At 42.4% G+C, this 17,778-nt stretch overlaps 1 protein-coding gene across 2 annotated transcripts; it reads right to left on the reverse strand.

Annotated features, from left to right (window-relative positions):
• Window positions 1–17,148, reverse strand: SIAH1 (siah E3 ubiquitin protein ligase 1). 2 transcript variants are annotated; one of them, XM_055000910.1, is made up of 2 exons: window positions 16,603–17,148; window positions 1–2,060 (listed from the first exon to the last, which is right to left on the reverse strand). In XM_055000910.1, exon 2 carries the CDS (start codon window positions 2,056–2,058, stop codon window positions 1,210–1,212), a length of 849 nt encoding a protein of 282 aa, XP_054856885.1. In that variant the 5' UTR covers window positions 2,059–2,060; window positions 16,603–17,148; the 3' UTR covers window positions 1–1,209. The 2 variants fall into 2 exon arrangements, with proteins under 2 accessions (XP_054856885.1, XP_054856884.1); XM_055000909.1 differs by lacking the exon at window positions 16,603–17,148 and adding an exon at window positions 5,773–6,367.
• Window positions 17,149–17,778: the final 630 nt, after the last annotated feature.

The raw sequence follows: 17,778 nt of genomic DNA on the forward strand, positions 1-17,778 counted from the left end.
GTTTGCCAGGAATTCTTTTAATGACAGAATTTAAAAAAAGACCAAACACAGCTTATCTCAACTGCTTCTTTTAAACAAATGGTCTGTCTTTAGCGTTTACAAATACTGTATAGACAACGCCTTCTTGTACTGCACAACCAATAAATACAAGAATGACTTCAAATGTCTAAGTGTCTAAATTTCTTTGAAAATGTGCCTGAACTTTGTTTCCTTTAAATTCGAATGTTCTCAAAAAGAAACAAGATCTGCAGTTATATTTGAACTTAAATACAATGGCATCTACAATTTAAAAGGCTCCATTTGGGGTTGGTTTTTTAAAGAAACTGTCCAATAACATTGCCTTTAGAGATCATATCCACAAAATAGTCAAATGAACGACATCATCAAATTGACTAACTGGAAAGGGCTGCAATCCTGCACAAAGTTATTCAGGCGGAAGTTCCAAATAGGGTCCATAGGACTAATCTGTACTATAACCAAAGGCAGTATTGCACAAAAAAGGGTTACCAAATATACAGAAGTATACACTTTACCATCATCAATTAGCAGAAGGTGACACCTGCAATTAATTTCAAAAGGTACAAAAAAAGGGGGAAACCTGGATTACAGAAAAGAAAGTCATTTATTTAATGAAAAACTAGAAGTTAATAAAAATTAGCAAATACACAAAAATGTACACAAGAACAGCAGCAATACTATGTAGTGACTTGGGAGGGGAGTCAGTTGGGGAGAAGAAATGGGGAGAAATAACGGCCAGACACCAGACTGCCTAGCATGGCTTGTCAGTCAAAGAGGAAAAAAAAGAACACAAATGAAACACAGTTTTCCGTTTCAAAACATACAATCAATCTACAAACAAGTTTAGAATTATTTTACAACACTTTTCCGTAGAATCAATTCTTAATACAAAAAGATGCCCATTTTGGGTATAATATATATATATATATATATATATACACACATATATATATATTTCAGTGGTTTACTGCTGACTTACTTTTAAATATATTAGTGTTATTACATGCAACTGTTTCCTGTACTTTCCACAGCCTTTCCCTTAATTTACTTTCATATGCGCTAACCTCTCCCTACTAGCTCGTATCCGGCAGCCAAAGATGTTTTACCTTGATTTCTATGAAACTGAATGCAATGGTGGTGGGGTTCCCCGCTCCACCACAGACACTGGCCTCAAAACGCTGGACTGCAGTTTCAACACATTGAAATCGTCACATTGATGCCTAAATTGCCATTCTCTGCAAACAGCTGCGCGATGCTGGTGTCGAAGACTAGACAGTCACTATTCATGATGGCAGTTGCAATCCCTTCGTGAATCGATCGCGGTGTTGCTTCCCAAGTCAATCGCCGCCTATGACCGTTCAGCTCTAGTCGGTAAGCAAAATTTTCAGCCTGTTTCCGTGTGCCTATCAGCTGTACAATTGCAAAGAACTGCTGGTGACCATCGTACTTCTCCTGTTTCTCCAATACCAACATGAAATGAAAGCCAAAACAAGACTGCATCATAACCCAGTCAACAGCACCAGGAAGGTTAATGTCTGTGGCGAGGAAAACGATATCTTCTCCCTGTAGTGTTGTGATTGACTTATGCTGGTGCATGAGATGGGGCATAACAGCATCCAGAGATCCTTGCCACTTACAAGAAGCACCAGGGCACGGACATGAATAAGGCCTAAATTCACAAAGCTCTTCGTGGTCAGCTTTCTCGGTGTGGGGCAAAGTTATCTCACAGCCCGAGGAGGCGTATTTACAAGGAAACAGTACAGAGTTGGCAACTTTTTCCATAGCCAAGTTACGAATAGAACCCAATGGGCCTCGGCAAGTCGGACAGCACGTGAGCTTGGGACGACAGTTGCTACAAACAAGGTGGCCACTTTGGCACTGCAGAATAGGTGGCAATACATAGTCGAAACACACGGGACACTCAAAGAGGCTAGCCAAGTCATTGTTGGATGCTGTAGTGCCAGTCAATGCAGGTACCCTCTGGGACGGTGTACACTTGGAGGTACCCGTAGGAAGTGCTGTAGCAGTCTGACGGCTCATTTCTATAATGAAAAAAGGACAACATGAGCACAAAAGGAAACTTAACTTTAAACAATGTGACATTTATCAGTTAATACTATCATTCAAGCTAAGAAAACGAGATGATACATAAATATCAGTAGGGTTGCCAAACTCTAGATGGGGCCTGGAGATCTCCCAGAAACGCAACTGATCTCCAGACTACAGAGACTGATTCCCCTTGAGAAAATGGCTGCTTTGGTGGGTGGACTGTATTGCATTACACCCCACCCTCCGATCCCAATGCTCCACCTACAGGAATTTCCCAACCCAGAGTAGGCAACCCTAATGATATAATATACAATGCTTTCATATTTAATAACGTCTTTCACTGAGAACAAAACTTGACTTGGGATCTGTGTTAAACCTAGTGGCTTCTGTTATGCATTTATTTGTGAATGCTATAATTAACTGTGCCTACACTGCAGCCAAAGTATCTATTAAGTGAAGAATAAGAGTTTTATATGACAGTCATGACGGAGAAGCAAGAACAGAGAACCTGACTGAGTATATATGGAGACATACTGGTTACTGAGCACCAGAATTTAAAAAGTACTGTGGGCAAAGATACTCATGGATTTAGAACACGAGATCTTTTCTGCATACTGCTTCCATGAAATGTGATTGTAAGCGCACAGCAGAAGGCAATAGAGGGCTGCAACCATAATCCTGTCACAAGAATTACAAGCAAAACCTATCAGTAACAGCAAGACCAAAGGCTTGACCAAAGTTGGCCTGCTTTACTGCATTTTTTACTACATGCAGAAAAAAACCTTAGGCAAGCAGCAGCAAACCACTACTAATGATCTTGTTTACACAGAAATGAGGTTGTGCTTGCCAATGTAACAAAACCAGTCCAATTAGCAACTTGCTGAACACAGATCTATGGCTCTGTACTCTGGTACATTCGAAGCACTTATTCCATACTCCCTTGGCATAATTAGCCATTTTGCTAAGCCGTTTTCAGTACAAAGATCACTATCACCGTGGCGATGAGCACTTAGTAAAGCAAGCAAGCAAATCACGAGGAAAAAGAACACATCATCCTCATGGGACATAGTAAGCATAGTACATGTTGACTGTACGGTTTCTCCCCTCAGACAGGAAAGCAACATTTTTAAACATGGCAAAGTCTCAATATTTTGTACTTCTCATAGTACAAACAGAGTTAATGGCTTACACTCGATTTTTCATATTAAGTCAAAATATTTTATCAGTGTATCTCCTTAGCCATCTGGCTACGTATTTATTGGCTGCAGTGCTATTAGATACCCAAGAGAATGCAACTAACCTCAACAGTCTGTTGAAAAGCTTACAAAACAATTTTAGCACACAAAGGAAATCAAAGTATTTTAATTTAAAAGGTGACATTAATTAATTAGGGTGGCAACTTTTGGGGTAGTGACGTTTCTTACACGGCTAACAGGCATCATCATCTTAAGAAGAGGTATTCTCTCACATACTGGAGGAAATGCCTCTTTAAGACTGGTTTGCATACACATGTTGCACCAGGCTGCAGCCAAGCATACCTTTTTCTTCAGTGCTTTATACGTATGCACAATTAATCAAGACACTAATATTCATACGATTAATGGACTAAACTCTTTAATATGGAGACTGTCCTAAGGAAAACTTATGTAAATAATCCAACATGGGAAGAACCACATATTTACTTTGATCTCTGAACCTTATAAGCTCCCACCCATTAAACACAAGCAATTGCACTGGACAACACACCCATATAGGCAAGCTCAACCACCCCACGCATTGCCAATCACATCTACCTGTTGGTCCTGCTTTAGAAGCCAGACACAATACATCCACTCATTAATAAATACTCTAGATTAAGTGATCCTATCAAAATTTGGTTTCAACATACGTTTGAAGCTATGGAAGGACATATTTTGGCAAGTTAACTGAAATCAGCTGCTTTACTAAGCTATTGTTTAGAGGTTACTTGGGCTACAGAACAATTCCCCTAACAGTTCGACAAGAATGCAATTTCAGACCCAGCAAGTGTTCAGAACCCTGCTAATGAAACTGATCCCAGGAAAGTTATGTGAACAAGCCATTCCTATGTACATTTATGATATTTATGTCCACAGGAGCACCCCAAAAGGCAATTAGGGGTGCCAAACGTTCCATCAGAACTATTGCATCTGGTTTGTTCCTTAGAACAGAATACAAAGAACTATACTATTTATTTATATAAGATATATTTATTAATTTTACATGCTCCTGGGCTGAGCTCACTCATAAAAAAGTTCCTTCTCAGTTTCATCAAAGGTTCATTGGGAGCCACAAGGCCTCACAGAGGCTTGGAAACAACTTCCTGGCTGTTAGAATCTGATTTAAGTTGGTTTTTACCAAGTGTGCTTTGTGAGCTTGTTGCCAAAGATCAAATCCCAACACATAAACACTTCATCTACCTTTTTTCTGCTTTTAATTTACCTATACTTGGCAATTAATATTTTGATTATAAAAGAACACACAGCATTAAACTCCAGAGCTGAACCCAACAGAAAAATCATTAACTATAAAACTTTATTACTGGTCAACAGCTGAGTTAGCCCTGCTATTGTAGTGTTCATACACTTTAATGTTGATAATGTTGTGTTATCACAAAATCAGATTTAGGCATTCTGATGGAGCAGAAGTTACACTGAAGCTCCAGAACTACCCACTAATAATGGATTATGTCTTTTTTTAATACCAACATCTCTGTGCTCCTTTACAAAGCTAGCAGAAAGCAATTTCTTTGTAAAATACTAAAATAACTGGCAATAACTAGAAACAGTTTGACCTAAATGGAACTGCCTGTGAAGGTACTCCAGAAGAGGAATAGTTAATCCTGAAGTTATTGTGGAGGTGCAGAATGAGCCAGCTGTACTTCTGCAGGTAGCCAATTACTACTTGTACTTCTCCCTTTGCCTGTTACCAATGCACTTGGTTTTTTTGTTGTTGTTTTTAGTAAGTAACAGTAAGTTACATTTATTATTATTGCCAGAGTAAGTATGACCCCAGTAAAAGTCTTGGTATAGTCATTATCTTGCCATTTCAAATTAGGAGAGCAAAACCCAAGACTTCACCTGTTGTTATAAATACTGAAAGGAGATAAAATGAGATTCAATATGGCCACATCTGTAGGCCACATTTAGCATCCTACTGCATTGATTCTAATCTATGAGCAAACAGTTGGGGAAGTTGCAACCATTGCCATTTTCACCTATTGAAGCTCTCATGCATCTGGAAGAGCAAGCCAGATCTGCATCAGCATAAATGTATATGCAACAGCCTATTTCGAGTGTCGGAGCACTGAACTCTAAAAGGGAAGGATCCTGGGTAGTCAGGGAGTTACCATTCTTAAAACTGTTGTGCATATCTTCCCACAATATATGCTACAGGGTGTGAATAAAGGTCAGATCTAGCCCAACTATGAAACAAATCTCAAAACTATTAACTATTCTTCTCTCTACTTTTCAACTTTACTAGGTGGGTAAGTACTTAGTAAGGCTGGGGAGGAATGCACTGTCACTGGAAGGAGTAACTGATGGACTAGCTAGCCTATGACTGCTGAAACAGAGTTTCCAGCCAAGACTGCCATACACCAAACTCTTGTGATAGCCTGCAGCTGTCTGGGATCTTAGAAATCACTGAAGGTCAGAGAACAAACAACAACGGTTTAAGAACTGCTACCTTTTCTTTTGTTGTTTTTGTTTCCTGGCAGACATGTATCAAGGACTCCCTTCCACGCATATAAAAAACTGAAGGCGGATTTCCCCGTCATGAGCAGAACAGCTCATTGCGTTTCTCCATAGAAACAAAAACACTCCACAACAGAGGCCCCTCCTAGAAACTCCGAGAGCAGAGGCAGCCAGCGCTAACACAATACCCCGCAGAGGGTTAAAAATCCTTGCAAACAGGGACCTCCGCGGGGGAGGGAGGGAGGCAAGGTCGTTCCAATTCAACTTCACCCTCGAAGCAAAATTTCCAAAGTAATCCAAAGCGATAGCCACCGGAAAGGAGAAGAGGAAATAAAGAAGGAAGAAGATGCAGATCTGCGCAGCGTCCAGTTTTAGCCACTTAAATCGGCAAGTTTCCCCAAGATGGATTCTGGAATTTCCTCCCTCCGGCCCAACAAACTCCTCTTGCTTGTCGCCGGTCTACAGAGCGCCGGATCAGGCGTCTGTTACGCCCAAGCGCAATCGGGCGGCGAGGAGGCGAGACGGGCGCAGCCAGAGCAGAAGAGGGAATTCCTGACTTCAGTCCGGTGCCTCGTGTGGCCAAACCATTGGCTGCCCGAGGAAGCTGGAGCTTGCGCGACTCCCGCCCGCTCCCAACACCAGGCTGGGAGGGAGGGAGGGGAAGGAGGAGGCGGTGTCCTGCCTCGTCCCAGGCAGGGAAAGGAGACTGGATGGCTGTCGGGCGTCTCAGCCTCACATGACCAGCCGGACTCCGCTAACGCAGGCATCCTTTCGCGCGAGGCTGCTTAGCGCAGCAAAGGAAATGCCGGGAAGAGGAGGGGCGCCCTCCTTCCGCCCGCCACGCACTGCAGCCCCCGGTCACAGCCCAGCTGCGAGGCCGCGACGCGCCCAGCTAGCTGCCCCCTCCGCCGCTAAACGATTAAACCGTTTCCACCGGCAGCCGGTGCGCTCCTTCCTGCAAAGCTGGCAAGCTGCTAGCTAGCCCGAGTCAGCGGTAGAGCACCGATCTTTGTAATAAAACGGGGGCTTCTGCCTTTGACTGCAAGCAGCGATGGTACTTCACTGCACTGCGAGTACATATGAAAGTCACGCCAAGGAGATGGGCTGTCTTTTAAAAATAAGAACTAAGGAGCAGTGGGAAACTCTACTGAGGTTTTCGCAAATTTCGAAGAAATGATGAACCTGATCTTAAAGGAGAAACTTTACACAATATACTGAGACAGTCTCCAGAACTTGCACTGAACTCAAGGAAAGTGAGAGGGTGCATACAGCCTGGGGCCATAGGTTGCATGCTCTGCAGTAAACAAAAGCAGACAGTTACCATATACAAAATGCCAGGCATAGCAGCCGCTGCAACACACTATACAGCGATGACACATGGAGGAAACAACTGCAGGCCCAGAAGAGTCCTAGAGCTATTTTCCTGAGAGTTAAAATGTTTAAGGAATGTATACGGATAATTAACTAATTTTGTGATAATAGGGATCACTACCAAACATGTATTTATTTATGCTATTTATAGCCAGCCCTCACTGAGACTCAAGGCGGATCACACAGAGTAAATCAACACCATCAAAGGCCGAACATTTACCATACAATACAACAGGGTAAAGATTGTGGAAGTAACTGCCACCACTACCTGCTTCATGCTCTGGGCCAGCCAGCACCAAACTTGAGTTTCTGCTCCTTTCAATCACCCATGTTGAGAGACTGGACAGGTCAAAACAGTGGCCATTACTTGCCCTAACAACCGAACCTGAAGCAGTTTCCAGATTGTAAAGGCAAGTTTAGGCTCCCAAAATTTTTCTACACATCTCAACAGTGACCCAAGTCTGCAAAATAACTGCACAGTAACTGCTTTTACACAATTTTCCAGATAGGATATGGCTAGTTCTACAACTGATGTCATTATGCTCACCTAATGTTAAGATATTTCATGTTAAAATCTAGAATCTCTCCACTGCAATAGCAATCTACTCACATCCAAATTTGTTTTTAAATTGAACAGCAACATTATAGACCTAAACACCATTTGCACATTTGATATAAAAGAATAATTAGTTAGAAATGTTTGCCTAAACAATGATTTTTGTAATCCATCTATTACACAAAAGTCTGCATGGCAAACCCTGACACTAATGTCTACCATGCTGTGGGCTGCTGTAATGTATATGCAATATATGTCATAAGACTGTACATATCACCAATTTTCCTTTGGAAAAACTATTAATAAAAAGTGATAAGGGCCCAGTTTAGTTGAAGCAGTTACTTTTGAATTAGAGGAAGACAACTCAGTGAAGAAAATTGCTTCAAGTCCTGTCATTCAGGAAACTTCGCTTTATTTTGCAGCTTCCAACTGTATATGATGGACTAAAAAGGAAATCCATAGGCAGCTAGACTAAATACTCTGAATAACTGCTGGCGTGTTAATTCAGCAGCCTTTAAAAAGAAAAGTTCTTCTAAAATTATTGTAACAAAACTTCTGGATGATCCTATAAAAGTGGCAGTGAACAAGACCCTTTTGGCATAAGCAACTGATTGGTGCCCCGTACCCTATTTGAATACCACCACCACCACCCCTGCCTAAGCTGCCCCAAATTATGAGGCTGCTTCCAGGAGAGAATTTGGAAATCTAATACATGCACATACATTTCACCAAAAAGTCTATACTGCAAAGACATGTATATACAAGGGCTCTAGCTAGCTTCAGACAACCAGCAGATATGCCAGTTCCAAGGACCCCAGCTAAGCAACAAATTTCCTGTTCTCATATTATGATAAAAATTGTGCGTGTCCTCAATTTAAAAAGTGCTCATATTCAAACAAGTCCCTGCAAATAGCAATCTGGGAGCTTAAGGAAGATTATGGTTTTGACTTTTGAAAACCTAAATTGTCTAGGTACACAGAGCTTCCAGTGTAACTTAAAAATTTCTTACCAGTACTGACTACCTCAGAGGTCTCAAGTGTGAAGTTCGTCCCATCTTCTTTACTTTCACCCCATTTCCTCCCACAAGATCCCTCATGTTCAACAGCCCCTATCAGAATCCTATCCTTTGTCATCTTCCAGAAGCAGGGTCTTTTCAATAATAGCCCTCGTGTTGTGAAATACCCCCACCTTACCACAAGCTCACATAACTGTGTCTCCTGGCTCCTAAGGGAAGCAGTAAAAACATTTTCTGTTTTGCCAGCCTTTTGAGCATTGCACTTATTTGCCTTGATGCTGGTTGGCCTGTTACTTATTTTTATTTATTTTTATTAGTTCTGTTACTTTATGGTTAGGCGGTAACCAGCCTTGTAGGACAGCTGCTGAAAGACAGCATATACATTTCATAAATCAAAACAGAGCTGCACAGCAGTTATGCATGCCCAACTGTACCCAAGGACAGCAGTCTCAGGCTCTAAAGGGATCCTAGCAATGCTCAACACAGCAGCAGCCAACCTTTTTGACAAATATGCCACAAATCAAAGCCTGAGATGCTGCCAACCTAATGTAGGCTGCAGCAAATATATGACCCTGTGTGCTGTGCCTTACTCTGTGTCTGCTCTACTGGCACAAGCTTAGGTTTGACTTCATGCCACAACCTTGTGGTAACCTATCCTATCCAGGGGTGCCACAAATCTCAGTTCCTTTGTGGCATCCATGTCACAAAACAACCAGTGGCAAAACAGGATTCTGTATTTCTTATTTTTGCAGGATCACGTATGCCTTAGACTCTGCACCAATACTGTTAGGGGGTTCTCATTTTTCTTCATTTAAAAAGGATATCCACAAATCATATTTTCTGTTATATAGTTGTGTGGATATGTTGGAATCCTTACTCTCAAGGAAAAGGCAACAAGCAGACTTGCAGTAGATTTATAAATAAACACATTAAAATGTTCTAACAACAACATTCAATTTATATACCGCCCTTCAGGACAACTTAACATCCACTTGGAGCAGTTTACCAAGTATGTTATCCCCACAACAATAATCACCCTGTGAGGTGGGTGGGGCTGAGAGAGCTCTAAGAGAGCTGTGACTGACCCAAGGTCACCCAGCTGGCTTCAAGTGGAGGAGTGGGGAATCAAACCGGGTTCTCCAGATTACAGTCCTGCGCTCTTAACCACTACACCAAACTGGCATATCTACAGGAATGTTCCTTTCTTAAAGGATTTATGTTTGATTTTGTAAAGCAAACTGAAACACAACAACAGATCAGCATGTGAATCCTTATTCCACCACAAGTGTTTTTACAACAGCACTAATCTCGCAGTTTATATGATGCAAGAACTATCAAGTGTGCCTTGCATCACAGACACCGATAAACAAGAGTTACTTAATAGGTAATAGTGAGCACAGGGACCCAAGTCAAGTGGCTGGTGATGACTCGGCAAAGCCCAAGTGCACCATAACTGAGAAATCTCTAGCCTTATTCTGCATCACAAGTGTTCCCAGCGGATTTTAAAGGTTAAGTATACAATCTATGCACCAAGGCACAACTATAGCTGCATTCCAAGTAGGTGCTATCAGTGACTTTGAATTCTCTGTTCCTGCTCCAGATGTCCCAAATCATCTGATAGCAGCACATTTTTTTCAGACTAACTTTTGTTAACACATTTGCTGCCTTCACGCCTAAGATGGGACAGGCCAGAAATCCAATTACAATAAACAAGGCTCACATACTACAGCTATCAATTAGCTTCTCTGTTGCAACTTCTCCTAGGAAGTCTGAAAACTGGAGTTTTGTGATGGCTTGGAAAATTACCTTTTAGTGACTCCTCCCCCTTTCACAAACTACAGTTCCCCAAGCTCTTAAAATGATTTGTACTGCATTTATATATGTTCACTCCCAACTAAAGCTGTGATCCTAACTACACTCACTTCAAACTAAGTTCCACTAGGACAAATGTAACCTTAACCTTATTGGAAAATTGTAAACTGAATTCAAATTTGAGATAAAACTTTATCTTCTTTAATTAGTTTCCAGTTTCATAGTTGTAGTTACTTTTCAATTTGTGATACAGATGTTTTTAAATATGGCATTCAGTGTCGAATAAATAAACACACAGAGGAAATTATTTGCCCCAACATCGTATACAACACTCCTCAAACCTAGTTCATATATCTGAGCAATACCATACAAGCCTCTAAAGGTAATGTAATGTTTTATTACTGCAGTAATGTTTTATTATCTCAGTGAAACTATTTGTCCTTATATATGAGCTGAAGTTAGGACTAAAATCCCTAAATTGCAAACATCAGATTCCTAGGAGCTTAAAAAGTTGGTACAGATTCCTAAGAATCAGAAACACTCACTCTGGCCTAGTACAAGCGGCATCTAAAAATCCAGAGTTGGTTATTAGAACGCCAGCACTGTCCCCAGAGATTGTGGAATACTGGCTTAGCTGCTGTCCACAGAGCATGGAAATACAACTTCCTGCTTTGCCCAGAAGCTTGAAATGCATCCTGAAACGCTGCTCCTGTGTGACAGCCAACCTCCAAGACCATCATGGGGGGAGCTGGGAGGGCTGCTACTGGAGGAGGGAGCCAGCAAAAAAGCCCCCCCCTCCCCCGCATACAGATCTTTTTGATAGGCTCTAAACCACTGTATTCCGGTCGTACTTGCAATGACCCTTATTATCTCTATCCAGCATCGTTTCACTGATTGCATCCATTTTGGATATCAGGCACTCTCTGATTTCACATGCAAAAATCCATGAACAGCATATACAAAATAAAGCCCATCACAATGCAGGGAACATATACACTTGCATTAGTTGCTATTATCACTTGTAACCATCTGCTGAGCAATTAATCAAAGCAAGTGAGACTAAACAAATCAAAGAGGCTTTTTCAAGAGGAGCTTGTACAAAACAAAAGATTTAAAAATCTTCAAAAAGGCAGTCATTAACACTGAAGTGAAAGAGACCTATTCAGTTTATTTGCAATTAAAACATACTATATCCCTATATAGTATGTATATAGTTCCTCCCCACCATAAAAACAGGGAATTTTCAAACACAGCTCCAATATGGCATGGGGAAGTCAGCTGTTCAAAAGAGGAGAGGGAGCCTAAAAGATATGCATATGCAAATGCTTTGACCAAGTGCAAAGCTAATTACTTGTATCCAGGCACTATGTTCTATTGCATCTCAAACCACTACAGCAGCAGCAGCAGCAACTGATGCAGGGAGGCCTGCAATATAGAAATCCCCAACATGAAGAGATGGCATCTCCATAAAGGACTCTTCAAATTAGGCTCATAAAAAGACCCACAAAATATTCTGTTGGTACAAGCTTTAATAAAATTAAAGCAACCATCTCCTACTACTGCCTAACTGTACAATTTATGTGTTACGTTTTTAGCTGATTAAGACAATAACAAAAACAACCGTTTTTGTTGCCAAGGCATTGCAGTGACGTTAAAAGTTTCAAAGTCTATCAAATCTTATTCCTATGTCTTTTTGTACTGTGACTGTTACAACTAATCTTTGACAATGATTTATATTCCTCATTTAATCTAATTTGTAAACTGCAAGTATTTTATCCTACTTTTTCTATTGTTCAATTAAGACTTATTTATAGAACCTGTGTGCAAAACAATGGGTTGGACCCAACCAGTTTTGAGACTCAAAAAGGAAGGAGGGACCTTTGACCACTAATAAGGTTGTGTTGGGTGTCATAGGACGCACATATAAAAACGTGTGGAATGACAGCGGTGACAAAATAGGTAAACTGAATGACACTGAGTGAAAAAGTTGGTTCCAACCCAATGAAAAGTTGTACATGACTAGGATGCACGGAAACAAGGGCCAAGGCTACTAAGCTACTCTGACAATACTTAAAATCAGGTGCAAGGCCCCAGAACAACCTCTCCCCCTCGAGTCTCGGCCTATGTACATCACTCCTGGGTTGTGTAAAGAGGGCTTTTCCTGCAGCACTGGAACAGCAGACTTCATGAATGCTGCTGCCCAGAGAAAACATCACCTGTCCTCTTGGCATCAGCAGTCTTCAACTCCATTCTTTGTTCTGCTTCTGCTGCACAGCATAGAATTAGGCAGGCACTTTGATTGATTGGCAGTGGGAAAAAATGTCAACATTATTAGATCAGCTGCCCAGAGTGTCTCCAATACCTTAAAGCAATTTAGTGGAAAAAGACGGAGGGACTGAAGCAGTTCTGTACCCCTTGCAGTTAAATCTTCCTGAAGGATCTGAACATTGACAAATTCAGGATAATAAATAAAATTGTATTGCATGGACTATTTGTCTGACCTGGATGGCTGTTCTATATGCATTGGTGTGAGCTAAATGCAATTGTTCACTGGAGTAAAAGCTGACTGTTACTCTGACCCCAGTTAAAGAGAGTTCTGTAATTTGCACTATAACCACCACTTTTTAGTAGGCTGGTTTACATCTTGATTAGTACAAACACCCAATTTAGTGGGCCATACAGTTCAACTCCTCTATAATTTTGGAGTAAGAAAATGGAACTCATTCTGCCCTAAAGTTATGAACTAAGTATTTTGTAATCAACTGAACTGTTTTATAGCACATTTTCCAAGATGGGCACAAACAACAGTAGTATGACATTTGTAATTTTAGAGGCAAAAACTTTGTCACAGAAGGGGGCCGTTCGATTTAGTGGCAGTATGACAAACTCACAGTTCTTTAGATGACCATTATTACCAAACTGGAAAAGAGCAAGCAGCCTTCTTGTAAAACCACTTAAGAAAAGAGAAGTCCTTTAAGTCTTTAAGATATTGTGTATCTGCTGGCATTATTTGCTTTCTGTCCATCTAGTCATCACTACAGTTTCTTCATATTTGAGCGAATGCATGTAGCGCTCTATAAACTTTCAGGAACTCACTACTTGTTCCATTAAAATCAAGCTATATTGATACAGAGCTAATACAGTAGCTAAGAGTCTCAGGAACCAGAAGTTCCTGGTTGTAATCTCCCCCTTTGGCATGAGCTCACTAGGTGGTCTCAGAAAAGCCATTACACCCTTCAGCTTTAGTCCTCCTACCCATACATCTGCAATACAGGGAACATAACTGACCTGTTTCATAGGGATGCTATAAGGATTGCTGAGCACTTAAACTGTGCTACATATGTACTGGATATTGCAGTTATTTTGCTTTTTCACTAGGTGAACATGTGGTTCAGTGCCTCATGACTTCAGTGCCATTATTTGACTTGTGAACAGACTGACTGTGCAGTACTGATGTCAAAACAACAACAAAACAAACATTCTGGTCCTAAATATATTTACTGGAAAAAACAATGTTTTCATACTAACTTACTTAAAAGCAGACACATGTTTACACAGAGAACAGGAAGAACTAGGTCATGGAACGAAACTGTAAAACAAAACTGTGCCTAGCCTTGTATTTTTAAAGAGATATATTACACAAGTAAATATTGTCATCTTCCACTAAATCTTCTGGAAAACCACCATCTTCCTCTGTATACAGCTATTTTCACACAGCAAGTGAACAGACTAAATCAGTCTCAACACAGAGACAATTTCATGAAACTAAGCAAAACCAGAATAGAAAAAGCCTTTCATATTTTCACATTCAATACTTCATCACACATGCTTTCCACCACCCGGGCACTTGGCACCAAATTTACTGAGTTCCCATGTTGCAAAACCGGTCCTTCACTGTCCCATATTGGACATCACCAAGAACCACTTCTGCAGCATGCTACAGACACACAGGGAGCCATAAAACTACTCCATCTACCCAATTCCCGAACTCTGCACAGTTCAAGTAATAACATATCATTACATACATTTAAAACAGTAGCAATCAGTGAGCATAGAAAGGGCAGAGCCAAACAAGCAGAGGCATATTACAAAGAGGGCGGTGGGAACAGAAAGAAAGACATGAACAATGCCAGAGATCAGCTGAAAGGGGATGGATCAGCTGAAAGGGGAGGGATGTCCTAAGACTTCTGTGATTTGAATCCAATAATAATTTGAGTCGAAAGGACTCTTCTTCAGATAACTTTCTTTGAGAGCTTTGACTCTGGAAAGCTTATATCCTGAAAATCTTGTTGGTCTATAACATGCCATTGGATTCAAATCTTGCTATTCCATTGAAGAACAATACAGCTACCTACCTAACACAACCCTTAAGTGCAACATAGTTTCAGATAGGTAACTGTGTTGTTCTGCAGTAGAACAACAAGATTTGGCCCACTGACATCTTAGAGATCAACAAGGTTATCAGGGTTAAGTGAGGGGAGCTTTGATTCTAGAAAGCTCATACCCTGAGAAGCTTGTTGGTCGCTAAGGTGCCACTGGACTCAATGGACAGTGTAGCAAATAATAGGATTAGGTGATTGTACAAATATGCATGTGAAAACTGCATCTATGCTAATATCTTTAATGAGTGCTTCAGATACCAAGCTTTGACTCTGGAGAGCTCATACCCTGAATCTTGTTGGTGTGTTAAGGTGCCACTAGACCCAAATCCTGCTGTTCTACTGGAGACCAACATGGCTACCCACCTGAAATGAAGACTTGGATCTTGGGACGGAGCAACAAAAGCACAGTCAAGAAGATGAAAAATATCTCCCATATCTGTGTAAGAGACGCTCCAATTCCCCATACTGAATCCATCTTACTTAGACCTCAGGTTTTGTAGGAGAGGGGTAAAGCAGCTAACCTAAATGGGTCAAATTCAACCAGAAATGAGGAGGATACTATTTTAGGTGGGGGAAAGCTGCACTTCCCAAAAACTCTTTTGGGGGGTTGTGGGAAGAGTTGAATCTAACAGTATAATCCTAACCAGATAGCTTCAGATGGAGGTCTGTAGTTGAAGAGCAAAACTTTGGCTTCTGTAGCACCTGTAAGATTTCTAGTATATGAGCTTTTGAGTCACTGCTCCCTTCCTCAGAAACAGGGAGTGGAAAACAGGAGTCTTTATAATCCAAGTAGAGTGGGAGGGATATTGTATATTGGAGTGCCAGCAATCTATCTATAATACATGCTGTAGTTAGCTTGATACAGCATACATACAAAGGGCAGAAAATTAGCATCTGTAAAGCAAGAAAAATTCTATGTCCTGATTCAAGAGGGGGGGGCTGTCTACTGTTCCAAATGTGTAAATAAACTCAATTCCAGCTATCTCAAATTGTAATTTTCCTTTGAACTTTCTCTGGTTTGAGAACTGCTACCTAACCAGATACCTTGAGGTGGGTAGCCATGCTGGTCTGCAGTAGGGCAAGATTCGGGTCCAGTGGCATCTTAAAGACCAACTAGATTTCCCGGATTTGAGCTTTTGAGAGTCAAAGGTCCCCGGAAGTCTAGATGGTCTTTAAGGAGCCACTGGACCCGAATCTTGCTATCCTAACCAAAGTTCACACTTTTCTAAACTCATATACAGCTAATCAGCTTAGAAGGGTACAGCTCTTTGACTCTTAAATGCTCATACCTTGGAACTACCAAGGAGCTTTGGAAATCCTTAAGATGCTCCTGGAAATACCTTGAAGACAAGATGCTACTGGAAATAACTTGGAAATCTTTAAGGTGCTCCTGGAAATTCCTTGAAAATAATATGCTATTGGAAATACCTTGGAAATCTTTACGGTGCTACCGGAAATGCCTTAAAAATAAGAAATCCCTTGGAAATCGTTACGGTGTTACTGGAAATACCGTGGAAATCTTTATGGCGGTACTGAAAATATCTTGCAAACAAGATGCTCTTGGAAATACCTCGGAAACCCTTACGGTGCTACTGGACCCAGCTCTTGCTCTAGGGTCGCCCCGTGATTCTCTCTCCGTCTTCCTAGCCGTCCTTCCTCCCCCCCCCCATCCCTCCCCGCACTTACTCGGGAGTCAGCCCCGCGGACGCCTCCTCGCGTGTCGCCTGGGCCCGTCGACGCAGGATCGGGGCGGCTGCTGCAGGCCACGCCGCGGCCCGGGCTCCCCTCCGCCCGCACAAAAGGCGCCCGAGGCCGGGGCCCGGTCCACTGCCACAAAGGAGAGAGGGAGGCGGCGCGACAACCGCCCCTCCTCGCCCCCTCCCCGCGGCGAGGGCCTCGCCAGCCTCCGCCTCCTCCTCCCGGCCTCGCTCCGACCCTCGCGGCGGCGGCGGCGTCTCCGGAGGCGTTTCTAGGCCGCGGCGAGGCCTGGTCGGGAAAGGCCTCGCGCCTCCCTCGCTCTCTTTCTCTCACAGCCGGCCGGCCTCCCCTGCGGGCGCTGGGCTGGGCGGCGGGCCACGGCCTGCCCACCGGCCCCGGATCGACCCACCGACCGGGGCGAGGTTCTGTGAGGGAAACGGGGGAGAGAGGGGAAAAAAAGAGTCGGGCGGGCGCTGCCCCCGAGAAGACAAAACAGGCCGGGCGGGCGACCAATCCTCACAGGAGGGAGAGAAAGAGAGAGGGAGGGAGGGAGGAGGAGGAGGAGGGAACGCGCATGCGCGCGCGGCCGACCCGCGCTGGAGACACAGAGGGCGAGCAGGGCTCGGGCGTCTCTGCGTGCCGTGGTGTGCGCATGCGCACCCTTCTTTTCTTCCCCCTCGACGACAACAGCGCCGCCTGCAAAACTCGGGCCCGCCTCTGCCTCGCGCTTACATAGCCGCGTCTGTTCGATCCGCGCACGCGCAGTACTTGCCCTAGCTTGGCTGTAGGAGAAGTTTTGGCGGGCTTCTCCTCTTCACTTTGCGTCAGGGCGGGCTATTTAGGGTGCCTGCGCAAGGGATGCTTTTTTTGTTCTTCCCCAGACCATTATCTATTTTTATTTCTTAACATTATTTATAGTCCGCTTGTCTCACCGAGTTTCCAGCGAATTATTTCATTTTTTTATTTACATTATTGGTAGTCCTCCATTCTCACTGAGACTCAAGGCAGATTATTTTTATTTCTGTTATTGATATTACACCTTTCTCACTGAGAATCAAGGTGGAGTCTTTTATTTTAATTTTAACATTATTTATAATAACTGCACTTATATACTGACGTTCTGGCTGAGACTCAAGATAAATTCATTTTTATTTACATATGTTA

The sequence above is a fragment of the Eublepharis macularius genome, chromosome 16 (genome assembly GCF_028583425.1).
Source record: "Eublepharis macularius isolate TG4126 chromosome 16, MPM_Emac_v1.0, whole genome shotgun sequence".
NCBI lineage: Eukaryota > Metazoa > Chordata > Lepidosauria > Squamata > Eublepharidae > Eublepharis > Eublepharis macularius.